General features: G+C 36.5%; 4 protein-coding genes across 15 annotated transcripts; 3 read left to right on the top strand and 1 right to left on the bottom strand.

Moving 5' to 3' along the window:
* The first annotated feature begins 1794 nt into the window (after positions 1–1794).
* ATOBGM (GTP-binding protein Obg/CgtA) lies at positions 1795–7430 on the top strand. Of its 10 annotated transcripts, none has more exons than XM_088121039.1 (7): positions 1795–1905; positions 2008–2317; positions 2742–2847; positions 3824–4050; positions 4483–4565; positions 4655–6317; positions 6498–7430. In XM_088121039.1, exons 4-7 carry the CDS (start codon positions 3897–3899, stop codon positions 7160–7162), a joined length of 2565 nt encoding a protein of 854 aa, XP_087977165.1. In that variant the 5' UTR covers positions 1795–1905; positions 2008–2317; positions 2742–2847; positions 3824–3896; the 3' UTR covers positions 7163–7430. The 10 variants fall into 10 exon arrangements, with proteins under 10 accessions (XP_087977165.1, XP_087977164.1, XP_087977167.1 ...); XM_088121038.1 differs by having other exon boundaries at positions 1807–1905; positions 2015–2317; XM_088121041.1 differs by lacking the exon at positions 1795–1905 and having other exon boundaries at positions 1948–2317; positions 3875–4050.
* A 499-nt stretch (positions 7431–7929) lies between these two features.
* On the bottom strand, positions 7930–11288 carry CXIP4 (CAX interacting protein 4). 3 transcript variants are annotated; one of them, XM_022292707.2, is made up of 4 exons: positions 10874–11288; positions 10499–10683; positions 8633–9627; positions 7930–8308 (listed from the first exon to the last, which is right to left on the bottom strand). In XM_022292707.2, exons 3-4 carry the CDS (start codon positions 9569–9571, stop codon positions 8300–8302), a joined length of 948 nt encoding a protein of 315 aa, XP_022148399.1. In that variant the 5' UTR covers positions 9572–9627; positions 10499–10683; positions 10874–11288; the 3' UTR covers positions 7930–8299. The 3 variants fall into 3 exon arrangements, with proteins under 3 accessions (XP_022148399.1, XP_022148397.1, XP_087977276.1); XM_022292705.2 differs by having other exon boundaries at positions 8622–9627; positions 10874–11286; XM_088121150.1 differs by lacking the exon at positions 7930–8308 and having other exon boundaries at positions 8418–9627; positions 10874–11287.
* Positions 11289–11488: 200 nt separating this feature from the next.
* Positions 11489–14146, top strand: LOC111017057 (triosephosphate isomerase, cytosolic). Its single transcript, XM_022292708.2, has 9 exons — positions 11489–11639; positions 12027–12102; positions 12225–12348; positions 12633–12717; positions 12827–12959; positions 13204–13298; positions 13378–13456; positions 13674–13756; positions 13849–14146. Exons 1-9 carry the CDS (start codon positions 11493–11495, stop codon positions 13897–13899), a joined length of 873 nt encoding a protein of 290 aa, XP_022148400.2. The 5' UTR covers positions 11489–11492; the 3' UTR covers positions 13900–14146.
* Positions 14147–15026: 880 nt separating this feature from the next.
* On the top strand, positions 15027–18142 carry TPI (triosephosphate isomerase). Its single transcript, XM_022292709.2, has 9 exons — positions 15027–15214; positions 15553–15628; positions 15743–15866; positions 16289–16373; positions 16507–16639; positions 16833–16927; positions 17007–17085; positions 17619–17701; positions 17803–18142. Exons 1-9 carry the CDS (start codon positions 15176–15178, stop codon positions 17851–17853), a joined length of 765 nt encoding a protein of 254 aa, XP_022148401.1. The 5' UTR covers positions 15027–15175; the 3' UTR covers positions 17854–18142.
* Positions 18143–18618: the final 476 nt, after the last annotated feature.

Here is an 18618-nt window from a genome sequence, read left to right as displayed (position 1 = left end):
AAGATTTTAAATGTTGATAAAAATATTTTTTAAAAATAAAAAATTTGTATATAATATTTTAATTAAAAAATAAGCATTTCACAATCTCTAAATTAATTAAAATGATTAATATTAATGTTACGTCCCTATTAACAATATTTTATTGATATTAATCATATTTTGTCAAATTTTTTACAATACCATAGAAATATTGATTTACCTTTCTTAATGATATCAATTCTATAAATACATGAAAATGTCGATAAAAATATTACATGTCCAGATATATTTAATACCATAGAAATATTGATTTACCTTTCTTAATGATATCAATTCTATAAATACATGAAAATGTCGATAAAAATATTACATGTCCAGATATATTTAATAGCTTGACCGGTTAAAGTTGTGGTTGTATTTTATTATTAGCAAATAAAGGATAGGCACGTGTGCAAAGAAGGATATTTATGGGAAACAGAGAAGAAGAATAATTGAGGAAACACGGGAATCCAGAAGTTAAGACTTTTTTGAGTAATATAAAGTCACATTGTTGAGCCCTCCACTTTGTCACCATTGTTTGGCATCCACGTTTTTTTCTACAACAATTTCACACCTCTATATGGCCACACACTTGGAATTTAAATCTGTTTTTGGTCAATTTTTATGACCCAAATTTATGGCCACACTAGACCAAATAAAGGAAAGAAAAAAAAAAAAAACTTCGTGGGTTTTCTTCCTATTTGGATTTGTTCAAACGTTTTGGTTCAATTCATAATCTATTTCGGTATAGTTTGATTCCACATTAACAAAACATATGAAAAAAAATTGCAGCTAATGACTATCCGTTTAATATTGTCTTAAAATTACTACTTTACCTTGTAAGATTCTAACAAACATCCCGTCAATCATTGTATACTTTGAAGATTAAGTTAGTACTTAGTCTGAACTAGTGTCGAACATAGTTTAGTTAGTTTGTATGACAATCAGGTCAGTGTTGAATACGCTTTCCACAAGGTCAGTTGATTGTACTTGTCTCACCTTGTCTCCTGTGTGTAAGAATTAAGACTCAAACACACGTTTATGGGAAAAAGAGTCAGTGGCATGCTTGAATCTCATCCCAACAATTATGACTAAAACAAAGCATCTCAAATCTATCCAATAAATGAACTATATATATATATATATAAAAGTATTACAAAGTGGAGCTAGAAGATTGAATTGGACTTATAGTAAAAAAAAAAAAAAGAATGCTTTAGCTATTGAGTTTTGCTTGGCAAAGATAATAATTACTAAATCATGAACAAGTTGATATTTCACATCAATTATTGATATTATTTTACCCAAAAAAATGCTATTTTTGAAATGGGCCATAACAGAAGTGAGAGAAAACGGGCCCGTGCGCAGCTGGGCGTCAATCTATAATAGAACAAGACGAGTGAAAAATGGACCGGGAGTTTTGCAATTTAAATTTCTAAAGTATTTATAAAAATATTTTTTTCATTAAACTAATTGTAAATATAACATTTGTAATTACACTTTTAACATTACTTTTTTTTAGAACTAGCATTAATTCAAAAATACATTAGTAATTAACTGATTTGATAATTCATAATAATGCTTCTTATTTTAATAACTATCTGATAATTGTAATTATTTCTTAAATTGTTAGTTTTTGCAATGGGCCCGTAAATGAGCCCAGCCCTTAAGAGTACAAGAAAATTCCACGGCCTACATTGACCCAAAGAATTGAACCTTAAGTCCAGAATCCACGGGCCAAGCTCTCGTGAATATGGCCCACGATCCGTAAGCGTGTAGATCGATTCCAAATATTCATCGAAGAACATAGCTTTTTTTTTTTCATAACTACCCTTCGAATGAAAAATTCGAACCAACTTCGAGTAATTGCCGGAAATATAATCTGTTCATGTGAGTAATTTTTGCATTTCTTTAACAAGAAACATTCATGATATTGTGACGTTAAATCGAAATTTTAACTAAAATTCTCGTTGATAATCTAAGAAATCGTAGTTTTCAGATACGGCTTCAACATTTTAGGTGATACGGCTGATGGAAGGGAGGAAGGATGAAGAATTGAAAGAGAAAACTAATTTCCATTTCATCCGTGGAGAATGGGGGAACGCACACTTGTTTGGTTGCCGAGAAACCGATGGAAAACTTTCAAGCTGAAGGTTTCAGGCTCTGAACATCCAAAATAACAATCACCAACCCAAAGGAACAGCCGAAATATAGACAAATTTCAGTTAGGTCAACCGAAAGGGGATTGAATTTGCAACCCATTTCAGTTTCGACGACTTGCGAGGAAATTGGAAGCTCTCAGGTCAGTTGTAGCAGGTCAATATTTGTGTACCTAATTTCAAGTGGGGCTGGGGAGAAGAAGAAGAAGATGATGCCATTTCCTTGCTTTTTGCAGTTGATTATGATTTCTAGAAAAGGGACAGCCCTAGAATTATACATGGTTGCGTATTATCAAACTCGTTTTCATCGCTGAGATTTGATTATTTTAAATCCCCCAATCACATCAATGTTCTACCTCCCCATTCTATGAATCGCATTAGAATTCTATATTCAACGGCTTAAGAAAACAGCAACCATGTATTTTGGGTGGAATAGGTCATATCTTCATGTAACCTAACGGTCCTTGGAATTTTCGATAATTTCTGCAATCACCCAATTTCTCTCCCTATCTCTCTCTCTCTAGATTCTAGGATTGGTCAATTAACCCATTTGTTCATCTTATGAAGACTCTGCCCTGAGGTCGAGGTTATGGAGTTTGGACCAGGCGAAGAGACTCGTGTTGGGACCAAGGGTGCCAGGATTCACCAATCTTGGGTGCGGTGGGTCTCCACGGTTAGATTTCATCACTCGCCCTGTGTTCTGATCTGAATTCTATAATATATTATCATCTTGATTCTTTGATATTTATCAAATTCTGCTGTATCCTTATGAACACATAACAAAATGTTTTGGTAAGTAAACAGAAACAAAGTAGTTATGATAGATTTGGGTCGTAGTCAAATCAAATTCTTTATCATATTTCAGCGCTTTTACTTTTCTCTTCGGTTTACAGTAAACTCGGTCTTTTTCCACAAAAGAAAAACCTGCAAGTTTCCTATTTTCTCCTGTATTTAAATGTGTATGGATTAAAACTTCTTGTCTTCTATCTCATCTCCAAGAGCTTCCTTCTTCTGAGAAACTCCGTTCGCCTCTAAAAGAAAGCCTCACCTTTCCTTTCTTCTTGCTATTGCTATTAAAGGTTTTGAAACTGTTCCTCTTTTTTCTTTTGTTCTTAAATTCTGTAATAAATATCGAAGGTGCTGCAACTCATTTCAGCTGCATCAATTTATTGTCTTGTGAGAGTTTCTTTTGGGGTAGCTCTGCTTTTAACGTTTTCAAAATAATATCTCCAACTGAAAAAACCTGTTTATGTTTCTTTTGATAATTTGTTGGAGTTTTAAGGGTCTCGTTTTTGGTATCCAGGTTTGAAAAACTTCGTTCTATTATTACCCTATTGCCAGATTGAACTTTCTAACCTTTTTTCTTCCTCAATCGTGATTGTTTGAGTTTTGGAGTGGATGTGATGATACTTCTCATGTCTGCACTTTCCATGTTCGAAACTCGAGCAAGGAGCTTTCTGGACATGGTTGAGATTACTTTTTGATTTTTCTTGTTATATGGTGTTCATTTATGTCTTATATAAATTTCTAAACTGAGGACAATTGATTGGGGAACTTCCCAGATCATATTTGGTTCAGTTCCTGTAGATAAAAATCTTTTTGGTAGATCTTGAAATGGTTAGTTTTGTTTTTGCACCTGGACCCTAAAGGATGATAGCAAACAAAAGAGGGCTGAGCTTAGTTTCCATGTAAGTGTGTAGAGAGCTTGGAGGACTTCTCATCATGTTTAAAATGGAAAAGCACATCCAGCGCCAGGATTCCAATCTTCAGTTTAACAGAAACGTTCAAGGCTGCTTCTGGAGCATGTTCCATACTGTTGACTACCATGCCTGGCATAATGTTAAAAAGATGCTTCCTTACAGAAAGCATTCAAGAAGTAAGTTTGGAGCACGGCCGAAAAACTTTAATTGATGCTTCTAAATTTTGTTCTGGGTCTCCATATTTCTGTTGGCATCATTCTAAATGGTTAGAATTTTTTTCACTTTTGTCTAATATTTTCATTCACTGAGGTTGTAAGTCTAATTTTTTCTTTTGATTGCCTTTTCGTTAAAATAGAAGATATTTGTGTAGTCTAATACTGACCTTCTAGTTCAAAAAAGTTCAAATATTATGATACTATTAGATGCTAAGGGGATCAATTGGATTCAAGAGGAGACAAATTGTGAAAGTTGGTTCAAACTGGTTTTTGTGTTAATATAGCGATGGTCGCGCTGATAGCATTCTATTTGGGATTTATGTGGATTTAGTCTTGTCTAATTTCATTTGCTTCTTCCGAGTATTTAAGTCCTACTTCAAACCTCATATGCAGGCAAGGGAAGTCCAAAATCAACTGTTAACCATCATGTTGCCGAAGTTCCAGAACAAATCAAGGATGAAAACAAGACTCTATTGGTAAGGGTGTAGTAGCATTACTAGAGTTGACCAGACAAAGTATTGTGAGATATTATTAGTAAATTCTGAATTTTATCAATGTTTAACAGTGTACAACAGAGAGTTGCCCGTTTGGCAAAAGCTCGGGAGAAGCTCATGAAAAGGAAGTGATTACTAAGAAAAAGTCCGAGGAAGAAAGCCAAAAGGACTTGAAATTGAACTTCAATTCAAAACGAAGGTTAAGTCGAACTAAGTCGATTCATCATTTAGAGCCTTCAGGTTTTTCTCTAGGAGATAATGGCGAAATTGGAGACAGCAGAGTCGCTTCTCAACAGAGAACTCCCATGGAATTAGCTGCATCTGGAAAGAGGAGTAATTCTCTGAATGCCATGGATGCTGTGGACTACTTTAGCCACAGAAAGATTGCTATCCGGTCAACATCTTTTAGAGAAAAATCTAATGGAGTAAAGGAAACCTTAGAAACTAAACAGATCACCAGAAACGTCTCCAGTCGCTCGTTTAAGGAAGACCTTGACATCCAAGAGATATACAAGGCAAACAGAAAACTATTTGCTGAATTGTTACATGGTGTAGATGCTAACCAGTCTCTCCAGATCCCGAAAAATCCAAAGTCCTCAGCAAGTCTAGCGAAATCAAGGTCCTTTCCTGCCCCTGGTTTAGCACGGAAAGGATATAGAAAGCTCAGCTCACTCGAACACAAGCAGAATGAATCATTTCCAAAAGGAAAGAAATATGTTGCCGGCCCTCAACCATCAAAGCTGGTCGAATCTGAATCTCCTACGAATTTTCATAACTCTGCTGGTACTTCAAGCCATAACGTAAGACAACAAACTAGCTCTTCTTACTTGGGCCTGGGTCGTGGATTAAAGCATGGGGGGTGGAATCAGTTGGTTATCAAGCGTTTCAATTTTATTAAGCATAAAATAAAGCACCCGTTCAAGGAGAGAAAGAAGGTAAATAACCAGAAAACAGTTAAACTAATACCAACTGGACATGAACTTCCCCCTGCTAGAGAAGAATCACAGGACAGTTTAGGAATTACCACAAGGAAAGATAGCACAGACATTAGAGGTTATGGTGAGACTAACAGTTATGAGAATGATAATACCGGTGGTGGAGTTCAAGCAAAGATGAGAATTGCTTCATTAAATGCTTCGCTGGAAAGATATTCTCAATTGGCCAACTCCGGTTTCAATAGAAACACAGAGGCAAAGTGCCACAACTCAGAAAGCTTAAGGCTGACAAGTGAAGATAAGATTCCGAATAGAGAGAAGTCTAAAAAATCCTTTGGAAGGAATCTTTCTATGCCTGATATTGATCTTTTTTGTACACTATTTACTGATCCTCCTCATGGTGTTTCTCGCACAGAAAAACCAAAAGCGGGTTTGGTGCATTCAAATATGGAAAATATTCGTACAAATCCAAATCCGGCCAATCTATTAGTGAATGCAGATAGATCCGAAGCACTGGATAGTGATTCACAGAGTATGGTACAAAGAAGTGATGACATTGAAAACATGCCTGTTGATCAAACAGGTTGTTTAAACGTGGTCCATAACAATGAGGTAACTGCTTGGGATGAGCTTGAGGAGAAAATACCTCACCTAGATATTTTAGACAGCAAACACCATCAGATATTGGGTAGTGAATCCAGATTCGATGATGTCAGTGAGCTTTCAGACGTCAGTCAACTCTTAGAAATTGAAACTTGTTTTCAAGATGATGACTTTTTAAAGCTCTCCGACTTAGAAGGTAAATATCAGAAGCTATCTTCTTCTAAGTTCTAACTAATACCTTAAAAACATATAACGTGCCTTCATGTATTAACATTTTCTAATCCTCTGGTGAATTGATTGGATCTATGCTATTGCTAAAGTTATTTATCAATTTTGCCAGAAATGATAACTCATGGTTTTGATTAAACTGTGTCAGGTTTTGAACTAAATACTGAGTTCGGTATTGCAAGTGAGCTTGACCCATTCTCTGACCAACCTAACATGGTTAGCACAGAGGCCTTACCAGATTTTGAAGCCACGGTCGAGCAAGAGATAATTGATGAAGCTGGAAAGATTTCTAACTATCTCTATCTACGTTCGGAACTCGATAGTATCGAAAATGTTGATTTCAACTATATGAGGTATATTCTTCAGCTCTCCAGCTTTATCGAAAGTGGTCATGTGAGATCACTCAGTTCTTCGATGTTTGATGGAGAGGAGGCCCACTTTTACAAGAAACTTGAATACTATTGGAAGAAGGTTGACAAAGATTCTGATCACCAGCTTCTGCTCGATTTAGTTTATGAGACATTACATAATGTTTTTGAAAGATCATTCATTTGTTTCCTCAAAACCTTCTCCTGGAAGAGCCGAATCCGCCCAATGCCACTGGGGCAATGTCTTCTAGAGGAGGTCCGAGAAAAAGTTGCCTGGTACCTGTGCTTGGGACCGGAACTAGACCAGTCTCTAGATGATGTCGTGGGGCGAGATTTAAGTAAAGGTGACGATTGGATGAACCTCCAATCTGATACAGAGTTCATAGCTCTTGAGTTGGAGGATTTGATTATTGATGAGCTTTTAGATGAAGTAATATATTTTTAGGATTTTTCTGGGTAGATGTTCATACTGTACAGTGGCAATCTCCAAATCTATGTACATAAGTTCTGATTCCAGAAAGCTGGTTCTCCTCCAGCATGAGTTTATAGTGTCATGTCCAAGTAAATGAAAAATATAAACAGCAAAATAGATGCAGGGATAGTTTGTTTTTCTTCTTTTTTCTTTCTTCTGAGAATTTTCAATCTCATGTAAATTATTATACATACTCTATATTTGTTCACCATAGAAATATGATTTCTTATAGTTACTTGTATGATTCATATCTTCATTTAGAATACTCTTAGTTCACTACAGTTTTTTAGAGTTACAATGAAGTTTGCAGCAAACTTGGGATAAAGAGAACATTTTACATTTGTTGGGAATTTTCCCACATAAAAATTCAACTTTGAGCAATCTATTATTTGGAAAGTTCTCCAATTCTTATTAACCAGAAGGGATAAGACTTTGGTGAGTTGTTTTCGTTTAAGGTCTATGTTTTCAACATGGAGTCGATCCCACGTCTCATAGGAAGGGGAAATGAAAAAAGGGAAGCCCTTTAAAGAAGTTTTTCTAAGGATAATGCATTCTAAGGATATCATAAGACAAATGTTTGATTCACATTCAATATGAAGGTTTCATTCATTTTAACTCTACACATCCAGCAACTGCAGAAGTGGCTTTAAAGACAAATGTTTTCCCTCACATTCAATACGAAGGTTGCAAAATTGGATGGAACTCATAGTTTGATTCAACCAGATAGCACGGTGCTGGAATATGCCAATCATAAGATCAAATAGCGAGTGTTAAATTCCATAAAGTTACAAATTCCGAATCCAATTAAGAAATTAGAAAATGTCAACAAAGAGCCATACGTGATTGAAAAGAAATTCTGTTCTCTTCAACTTCCCAAACAAACTATTCAGTCTTTTCGTGATTCTTCTTGCATTTCGATTTGGAAATCAATGGGATAATACACATATTGAAAAGGCACACACGACAGACTACAGGTTTTATGAAATGCAATACAATAATAAATTTCAACCGTGATCTTGTCAATGAACCAACAATGGCTGGGTTTATTATTGGTAAATCCACAGCTACCAGGGTGATCACGATATCCATCATCTCACACCAATTTTGCTACTATTTGGCCTGCGGTTAAGAAAATACATCCATTAAACCATGGGGAACTACATAACACAGAAAGCATCTACTTGGCACTGACGGCTGAATACTATATAATCATAACTGCAAGATGAAGAAGCAGAAGTGATCGTAGTATATCAAACAATTTTGCAAAATCACTCAAATTCAGAACTGTACATATCTAAAAATCTAAGCAAAGCAACAAGGAGGGAATGAAACCGTTATGTTATATTACATGCCACTTATTATTGTTCCATAAAAATATAACACGGTTGACGGAAAAAAAAAAGGAAAAAAAAGTTTGAAGAAAGTTACTAACTATTCATCCACCTCTCGACGGTGTTTCCTACTCCTCTTCTCAGAGCGCTTCCTTGCCCTGCCCCTTGTATCATCAGAGCTGCTAGCTTCAGAATCAGTTAATGATGCCTTTCTACTCTTGTGTTTGTGCCTTCCATGAGATTCCTCAGATGTATCAGAATCAGAGTCATCAGAATACCTATGGCTTCTTCTCCTTCTCTTCTCTTTTCTACTCTTCCTATGACGTCGCTTAAGTTTTTCACCCTCATCCGATGAGTCATCTCTTTTCCTGTGCTTCTCCTTTCTCCTCTTCCTTCTGTTGTCATCTGAATCATCAGATTCTCTTCTTCGGCTCCTCCTTTTTGACCTCCCCCTCTTCTTCTCTCTCGAATCTGAACCTGATCCATCATCAACCAAATCATCCTTTCTTTTCAATGATCTTTTCTTACCACTCCCTTTTTTCCCTCCCCTTTCAGCAATAATCCTTTCAATCTCTGAATCGACATCCGAGTCAGAACTTTCACTCTCATCCTCCTCACTCTCCTCATCACTCTCAACTGCACCTTTCCCCTTACCTATATTTCCTTTTAATTTATCCAGCTCAGACATAACATCAGCCTGGATAGCCTCTGGGTCTTTCTCCTTATCATTCTTAACACTCAAGAAATTCCTGCACTGAAAGCTAAGGTGTCCAACACGTCCACATCTCTTGCAAGCACCACGAACCTCATTGGCATTGGAACCAGTTATGCGAGCAAGTGCAAGAAGACCCTGAAAGCTTGCATATGCATTCTCTGCTTCTGGCTCAGAGCTAGCCGTGTTTGGTTGTGCAGAATTCTTGTTATCATCCTTGTTGGGTGCATATGGATCATACCCAATTGCACTCTGCCATATACCATGCGTTTGTAGGGCAGCACTACTATGTACCCTATTGTTCGCAGGCATGCGAACTCTTCCAGCTGTGGCTGGCATCTTGAGACTTGGGAATCAAACGCTGAGGAAAAATCAACTACTCAGAGGTAAAAGGCCTGTGAGAAACATTAAAAAAAAAATAAGAAAAAAAAACTAAATATTAGAGTTAAAAGTTAAAACCATAAAATACAAGCCATTTGAAAATGTAACTAGAGTGTGGCCACTAGGATAGATGGGGTGGGGCAAGGAGGGGTTGGGGGGTAAAAAAAAATCCCCTATCAGAATAAAATGGATAATGAGGCTTCTTAATTTCCATAGCTAATAAGGAAATTTTCAACCTAATAGCAACTTCCAATTAAAATATTTGTTCGTTTCCACAGAATACAAACAACATTTTATTGAATACTTGTCCACGTCAACTACAAGGCTTATAAATTGAACGAGACACAAATAAAACATCAATTTGCTGTCCAAAGAGTCCTTGATAGTGATTAAAAAATTATCAATCATTCTTGATCGGCATAAGTTCAACAAGGAAAACCAAAGTGTGCTCAAATTGATACAGCTTCTGACCCAACACCGCCCACTCTTCCACATAGCATTCACTTCAGAAAATAAAAATTGATCCAATCATTATAATCAGCATCGGCATAATTCTGGATTCATAAAATTCTCTTCTGGATATTCGCCTATGTTTCTTTTTTCTCTCTCGCAATTACCCCCTATTTTACTAGAGCAAGAGTTTTCTTATTGTTGCTTAATTTAAACTCTATAGGGAGATTTTTGTGTGTTTGCACGGGAGCCAAAACTCCATGAAAACACACTATTTGATAAGCTCCCTAAATACCCACGAAAGTTAAGAACACAAACAGTCCAAATCTCCACAAAATTTTAGATTATAAACTTCAAATATCTAAAATACAAAGAATCCAAAATCACAATCACGATTTAAGTTTAGAATCGAAAATTTCATAAATTATTGCTTACCTTATTTACAATCGCCGGATCTGGATGTCAAGGATCTGCCACTGCCGGGAGAAGAATCGCTGGAAGGGGGTTGTAGATCTGGAAAATCCGCCGCTGCCGTCAGGACCGCCGGCGTCGTTCGTAGATGGTCGTCACTCTCTCGCAAATAATTTCTTTCCTTTTCCTCACTCTCTCGCAATTTCGTCCTAAATTTCAACAAGGGTTTAATTATAATTGCTATATTCCTCTATTGGGATTTGGGAATACAGGCAGATAGGCCGTTTCCCGTTCTTAAAAGCAGTTTTCAACTAACGCCCGAGACGACGAATCTAAAGAAGAGAGAAAAAAAATTGCTCTTCGATTAAACACAAAAGATCTCAAACTCGATGAAATTACCTGCAGTTTGCAGACGGAACGAAATTCCCCAATTATCACCCTAGTTAGAGAGAGGCAAGGCCCGTGCTTCTGGCGAGCGGCGACTGTCTGAAAAAGAGTGCGATAGACCGACGGCTTTCAATTCGAGAGCGGTAGGTTCTTTCCGGCAAAATTCCCCAATACTTAACCCTAATTGGATAGAGGCCACACCGAACGCAAGGTCAGGCCTTAACTTCCGGCGAGCGGCGACCGTCGGAGAGATAGAGACTGAGCTAGCGGAGCGCGAGAGACGAAGGGCCTTCCAATTCGAGAGACGAGGGTTTTTGGCGCTGGCGCTGGCGCCGGCAGTTTCGAGAGAAAGATGGAAAGTTCTGTGACCAGATCGGGGACGACGATACCGTAGGAGCCGTGGAAATAAAATGCTTTTGTAATTTATCCACTTTTTTTTTTCTCTTTTTAATTTGCTAGAATGAAATAAAAGTTACGAATAACTTTGGTAGCAAGTATTCTAGATGGGCTGGGCTTCTGAGTAATTCGGGATGTTGGGATTTGGAATATTGGGCTGAGCTTGATAGCAGGTTTTGGGTCTTCGCGGTTAGTTTTCTAAATGGGTTGGGCCGCGGGGTAAGCCCGTGTATATATGTGTGGTATGTCGTGTTATTCGTTTTTCTCACTGAAATTATCTGCGAACTCCGAGATCTTACCTTTGTTGTCGTCGTTTTCTTTGCTCTCAGAAATCCGAGGAAAAATGGTCAGAAAGTTCTTCGTCGGCGGAAACTGGAAATGTGTACGCTTTTTGTTTTCCACATTCTCGTTGATCTCCTTCTATTTGTTTATATTTCGACGCTTGGCCGTTTATTTCATTTTGTCATCAGAAAATTCGTCAGTAATCAAATCTGTTGCTTGTATGGATCTTTCCTTGTTTGATTTGCAAAATACTCGTCCCTTTCGAAACGAGGGAAATTTCTAGACGAATTCCATGTTTCCCGCTTGGTCTTTCAATGTGCTACTTTGATCCTCCCGTTACTTTTCGATTCAAGTGTGCTGATTTTGATATTTAACTGTCTCCGATGAGTTGAGATGTAAAGGAATCTGATTTATAATGGAGGTTAGGGTTACTGATTTGTGTTTAGATTAATGAATATTGTTGTTGATTTGAATAATAATTTTACAGAACGGAACAACCGAGGAGGTGAAGAAAATCGTGACCTCGTTGAATGAAGCTGAGGTTCCTTCGGGAGATGTTGTCGGTACGTTTAGAAATCCCGATCACTGGATGAACTTCGTAATTTTTAAAGTAATAGGGACTCATTATGATGTTTAAACAAATAGAAACGAAACTAAGGTCTATGCTTGTATATCTACTTTGCAGATGTTGTTGTGAGTCCACCTTTCGTGTTTCTTCAGCTGGTGAAGAGTTTGTTGCGGGACGATTTCCATGTTGCAGCTCAGAACTGTTGGGTTCGTAAGGGTGGTGCTTTTACTGGAGAAGTTAGGTAGGATTTAATAGATTATCAAATCTTCTTCCACTGAAAGGCGCCTGGCTTGTTGTATTTACTACCTCTACTCTATTCACTTGTTATGATTTGTTATTTGTCCTAAATTTGAAGTTAATTGCAATAGATATTATCGGATGCTGCTGCTCTCTGACCAAAGTGCTGCTTGCTTTTGCTCCTATATTTGCTTGAAATCCTGGAGTTGAATGCCAGGATATTTTTCTTTCATGCTTTTGGAAGAAGCATGGCATCTGACTGATTGAAGATGATTTATTTTTCTACAGTGCTGAGATGCTTCTGAATTTGGGAATTCCATGGGTGATTATCGGTCATTCTGAAAGAAGACTTATTTTGAACGAGTCCAACGAGGTAACCACTGCATAAATGGAAATTTGACAGCTTATACCGACCTTTTATTTGACACTGCATCATTTGGTCCTGTTTCAAACTCTATTGTCACACATACTTGTGGATGCAGTTTGTTGGAGATAAAGTTGCATATGCCCTTTCTCAAGCCATTAATGTTATTGCTTGTGTTGGAGAGACTCTTGAGCAACGAGAATCAGGATCAACATTGGATGTTGTCTCTGCACAAACTAGAGCAATTGCAGGTATTTTTAAATGCTGAAAGCATAAGTCCCTTTTACCACTTTTGGAACTATGAGCTTTTTATCTTATGTTCTTTTGCATGTCGAGAAACTCTTAATTTTTTTCTCAGTTACCCCTTTTATGTATTTAATTTACTTTTCCTTGGCCTTCAACAAACCTGATTTTGTTTATGCTTACTTATATTTCATATTTTCATTCCCTTCTTGTGCACAATTGATGATCACCGCCCCTTCTGTTACATGGCAGATAAAATCTCCAATTGGGACAATGTTGTTTTGGCTTATGAGCCAGTTTGGGCGATTGGAACAGGGAAAGTTGCAACCCCTGCTCAGGCTCAGGAAGTAAGCTTTTGTTCTTAAACATTTATAAATCTCACTTGGATTCAGGTTAATTAACAATAACTTTGTGGTTTTTCCAAAGGTCCATTCTGAATTGAGGAAATGGTTTCACAAGAATGTTAGTGCTGAAGTTGCTGGATCAATCAGGATTATATATGGAGGTAACCTCTTTGCTTGATCCTATAAAAAAAATATTGCATGGGTTCTGTATTACATTATTTCCTATCTACTTCGTTGAGGTCTGGAAAAAAAACTACTCACAACAGTAAGTGAAACACTCAGAATCCTGTGTGTAAATAATATGATACAATAGGTGGCCTTTTTGGGTTCTGTGATTGGTGCTTGTCGACTTAATCAAACTTGTTACTTAATAATCAGGTTCTGTAAATGGTGCAAACTGCAAAGAGTTGGCAGCACAACCCGACTTGGATGGATTTTTGGTTGGTGGAGCGTCGCTAAAGGTTAACTTCTGAGAACTTTTTTCTTTTCTTTCTTTGGTTTTAAGTTTTTGACTTCTGTTGCTGACTTCGTGCAATGTTTCCTAAAAAACTAGCCTGAGTTCGTGGACATTATCAAGTCTGCTACAGTGAAGAAATCTGCGTGAATTTCTTAATGAGGCCAGAACATCAATGATGGTTCTTCCGTTTTGTTAAACTTATTTGAGGTTTAGAGAAGCCTTGTTTGGCTTCGGGAACTTGAAGCTCCTGTTTGGTAATTGATTTCTTTTCACGCTCTTGAAAATAAGGGATTTTGTTGTGGATGCTGAGAAATCATGGATGATAATCCACAATTTGAAAACAGTTTTTTGATTTAAATACGAACAAGTGTCCAAATCCTCGTTTTTTCCCCTCTCATTTGGTTTATTTTTGTTGTTATATTTTCCACAACTATCTTGCATTTCGACATACTCTTGGCATTTCTTTATTAGTTTAAGTGAGTGGAAATTTGAACCTGAAGATATATGCATAATAAAATGTTTTTGCTTAAATAGCGATTAGATGAAGAAATGAATGAAGCCAATTGATTTAAGGCATATATTTTTAATTAATTAGAAGGTGGAGCAGGGAGGGGTGCAATATCTGATTTTATTTTACCAAAAAAAAATGGTAATTATTTATTTTCATGCATTTTCATGGACGGTTATAGGTTGTCCAAAATCAATGTCCTTTTCCCAAAAAGGAAAAATCAATGTTATCTCTGGATTAGAATATTTTCATGAAATTGTTGTCCACGAAGAACGGTAGAGTTTAGGAAACAAAATTAGCTACACTGTCCTTTTATTTTGTTTTTTTAGGCAATTCCGAAAGTCTCTGTATAAAAATGTTTTTTTTAAATATAGTAGTAAATTTAAAGTTTAGATTTGAAATAATATATATATATGTGTGTGTATATATCACATAAAAAGGAAAAAAAAGTCAAATTTGTGACTTTTTAAAAAATAAAAGTGTTTTGACATTTTTTTAAATATTTTTCATCAAATATATTTTATTAACCACTTCAATTTTAATAGATGATAAATATATTTTGACTTTATTGGTGACCTATCGAATAATGAAGTATTATAATTATAATTATATAGAGAAAAAAATGTGGCTCGTAGAATTTGTTTATATTGAATGACATCCGTCCGATTGAACCATCGTGATCTATGGCATCCGTCCGATAGTGAGTGATGGGCCATGCCTGTGAGTGTGCGATAAAGGCGTTACGGTCATTATCGTAAAAGTCGTGGTTTTTGTGATTCGTGAAGCGCCCGCGGGTTTTTCTACGGACCGCTCTTTCTCCAGACTCCACTTATAAATTATCTGTGAATCTGCGCTCCTGTTTTTCGCTGTGATCGTATTCTCTGCTTCTAGGATTCTCAGGAAAAGAAAGAAAAAATGGCCAGGAAATTCTTCGTCGGAGGCAACTGGAAATGCGTATGCTTCTTATTTTCTTTCCTCTTGTTCGTTCTATTCTATCTATTTTGCCTCTATTTTTTCGATGTTCGGCTGTTTGGGTCATATGTTTTTGGGTTTTGAACTGAGGAACTTCTTCGTTGGGTTTTGAACTGAGAAAACACACATTTCTTCGTTGGGTTTTCGATGTTTTACCTTAGTAGATCCTGTGACTTTTCCGATCCGACTGTGCTGTATATAATTGATGAGTTTAAGTGTTGAGAAAGAATATCTAACTTCGGAATTGGAGGTCTGGAGTACTAGATTGTGCGTGATTGGACTAATCATCTTGTTTTGTTGATTGAATGAAAATTTTGTAGAATGGAACAACCGAGGAGGTGAAGAAAATTGTCAGCATGTTGAATGAAGCTGAAGTTCCTTCAGAAGATGTTGTGGGTATGTATGGAAATCTCGTTAGGTTTTCAGTTGTATGAGTGTCTTGTAACTTATAATATGGCTACGAAGTTCGTCCAGTGATTGATAGTCTGTACATGTTTTACTCCTGTGCAGAAGTTGTTTTGAGTCCACCTTTCGTGTTTCTTCCGCTGGTGAAGAGTTTGTTGAGGTCTGATTTTCAAGCTGCAGCGCAGAACTGTTGGGTTCGCAAAGGTGGTGCTTTTACTGGAGAAGTTAGGTATGATTTTAGTTAGTGCGTTCTCTGTATTGCACAGGAAGGTGCCTGGTGTGGCTAGTTGATAATGATAGCTGTATTCATTTGTTACAACTTATAGCTTTGTTCTATGTCCATGAAGTTAGCTGTAATAGATACTGATGGATGCAATGCTTTTGTCTTGATTTTTAATCGAAGGCTTGCTTCCAAATCTACAATGCTGAATCTTGTTTATATATATATCAGCACAATTCCTGAATCTAGTTTGAAGTTCGAAGCTGGTCATTTTTCTATCTATTCTTCACATTGATTAATGTTGTATGACTTCAATTTAAACATGTTTTCTAGGCCTTTTTCATTTTTATAGGAAGGACTAGTTCTCTTAACTTTTAAGAATTGAGGGTGCATCATGCCACTAATTTGAAGTTGATGTCTTTCCCCTGTAGTGCTGAGATGCTTGTCAATTTGGGAATTCCCTGGGTTATTATTGGGCATTCTGAAAGAAGACTTCTTTTGAACGAGTCCAATGAGGTAACCCCTGCTAGAATGGAAATTAATGACCACTGACCACAACCCTATCTTTACTAATTCAAAGTAAAAGATTAATGCACTATTAGCAAATATCACTAATCCAAAGTCCATTCCCCCATCCTTTTGAATACAGTTTATAGGAGATAAAGTTGCATATGCACTTTCTCAAGGCATTAAAGTCATTGCTTGTGTTGGAGAGACTCTCGAGCAGCGGGAATCAGGATCAACATTGGATGTTGTTTCAGCACAAACTAAAGCAATTGCAGGTACTTCCATAGCTCTGAAATTGAAAATGAAATTTTAAACTTTCAGGAATGCTGAGCTTTTGATCTATGTTCTGTTGAGTGCTGAGTAGCTTTTAGTACTATCTTATCAGTTCTAGTGGTATGTTTAATTCACTTTTCCCTGGCGTTCCATTATTCTTATTCAAAATGGATGACCCTGTCTGTCACGTTGCAGATAAAATCTCTAATTGGGACAATGTTGTTTTGGCTTATGAGCCAGTTTGGGCAATCGGAACAGGGAAAGTTGCAACCCCTGCTCAGGCTCAGGAAGTAAGCTTTGTTCTTAAACATTTTCAAACTTCACTTGGATTCAGGTTAATTAACAATAACATTGTGGTCTTTTTCAAAGGTCCATTCTGAATTGAGGAAATGGTTTCACAAAAATGTTAGTGCTGAAGTTGCGGAAAAAATCAGAATTATATATGGAGGTAATCTCTTTGCTCCTATCAAAAAGATTGATATGGATGCTGTATTACATTCTTTCCTATCTACTTCTTTGAGGTCTGGAAAACTACTCACAAGGGTAAGTGAAAAATTCAGAATCCTAGCCAAAAAGCCATTGGAGGTGAATTTCTTTAAAGGAAAGGACCAAATAAAACCTGAACTGATTCATATATATGAGCTGTGTGAAAATCCAAGGACCAAATAAAACCTTAACTGCTTCTTTTCTACCTACTTCGTTGAGGTGGTGAAAACTATAAATTCAAGCTACCGACAAGGAAGGCCTTTCCAGTAAATTTATGTGTAGTGTGTTTGAAATTTAGCTTTAACCCTCAGAAGCATAATAGCCAAGAGCCATCAGAGGGAGTAATATTTTTAGGAGACTACCCAATGGGAACCTTAATTTGATTAATATATATGAAATGTGTGTACTTGTATTATGTATGATGCAAATAGGCTTGTTTTTCCAGGTTATGTATCTGTGGAACCAATTTGTTTACGGTATTAACTGGTCTTTTAGGTTCTGTAAATGGTGCAAACTGCAAAGAATTGGCAGGACAACCTGATCTGGATGGATTTTTGGTCGGTGGAGCTTCTCTCAAGGTTGACTCTGCTGATAACCCAACATTTATTTTCACTTGTTTGGTCTAGTGTTCTTCACTCGACTTCGGTTGCTGACTCGTCTTTATTTTTCCTTGAACTAGCCTGAGTTTGTTGACATTATCAAGTCTGCCACAGTGAAGAAATCTGCATGAATGGCTGGACGAGGCATCGATGACCAATGAGGTACCCGGGACATATGGAAATCCTTGTTCTCTTGAGCAATAATGTTTGAGACCCAGTTCTGTATTGTATTCTCTCCTTTGTGATGCATTTTGACATAAATTTGGCACTGTTGAGGTCCATACTATGTTTAAGTTTGGACTGCGATCATCTCAATTCTGACTCAGATTGATGGGTGGGCTTTCAGATTTTCAAATTGCTGCTTCAGAATTCAAAGACTTGAGTTATAAATACACCTTGGTACTACAATGATTTTATTCATTTTTATTTCGGTGCACAATTTCTCTACCTTTTATTTTCTGTTTAATTTTGTTTTGAATATTTCGCTAATTAAAATTAATCCTCCTTTCATGTTTGAATATTTTGATTCTTTTAACTAACAACTTTTATTTTTAATATAAAATTCGGGTATTGTCAGTTCGATTTTCAAATTTTGGAACACAAGTTGTGTTGCATTTTAAAATTTTCACTGGTTGCTTGGATGATGGAAATTAGAACTGAAAATTATTGTAAATTTATAATATCAAATGATATACTTTGTTTATTTTTTATATTTTAATTTCAATTTGAAGATAACTTTGTTACTGGAATACTAACTTTACTTTCCATTTCAATATTAGAAGGCTTGACTAATATCTAATTACGAAAACATTTTTTTTTCTTTGACAATTAATTACGAAAATATTCTATTACTGTGAGATGACAATTAATTAAAAGAATCGTGACAATAAGTAGAG

This window comes from Momordica charantia (assembly GCF_013281855.1).
Source record: "Momordica charantia cultivar OHB3-1 chromosome 2 unlocalized genomic scaffold, Mcharantia_2.0 BLBB01000002.1, whole genome shotgun sequence".
NCBI lineage: Eukaryota > Viridiplantae > Streptophyta > Magnoliopsida > Cucurbitales > Cucurbitaceae > Momordica > Momordica charantia.
Note: the sequence above shows the minus strand (reverse complement) of the source record. Positions and strands in the feature narration are given on the sequence as shown.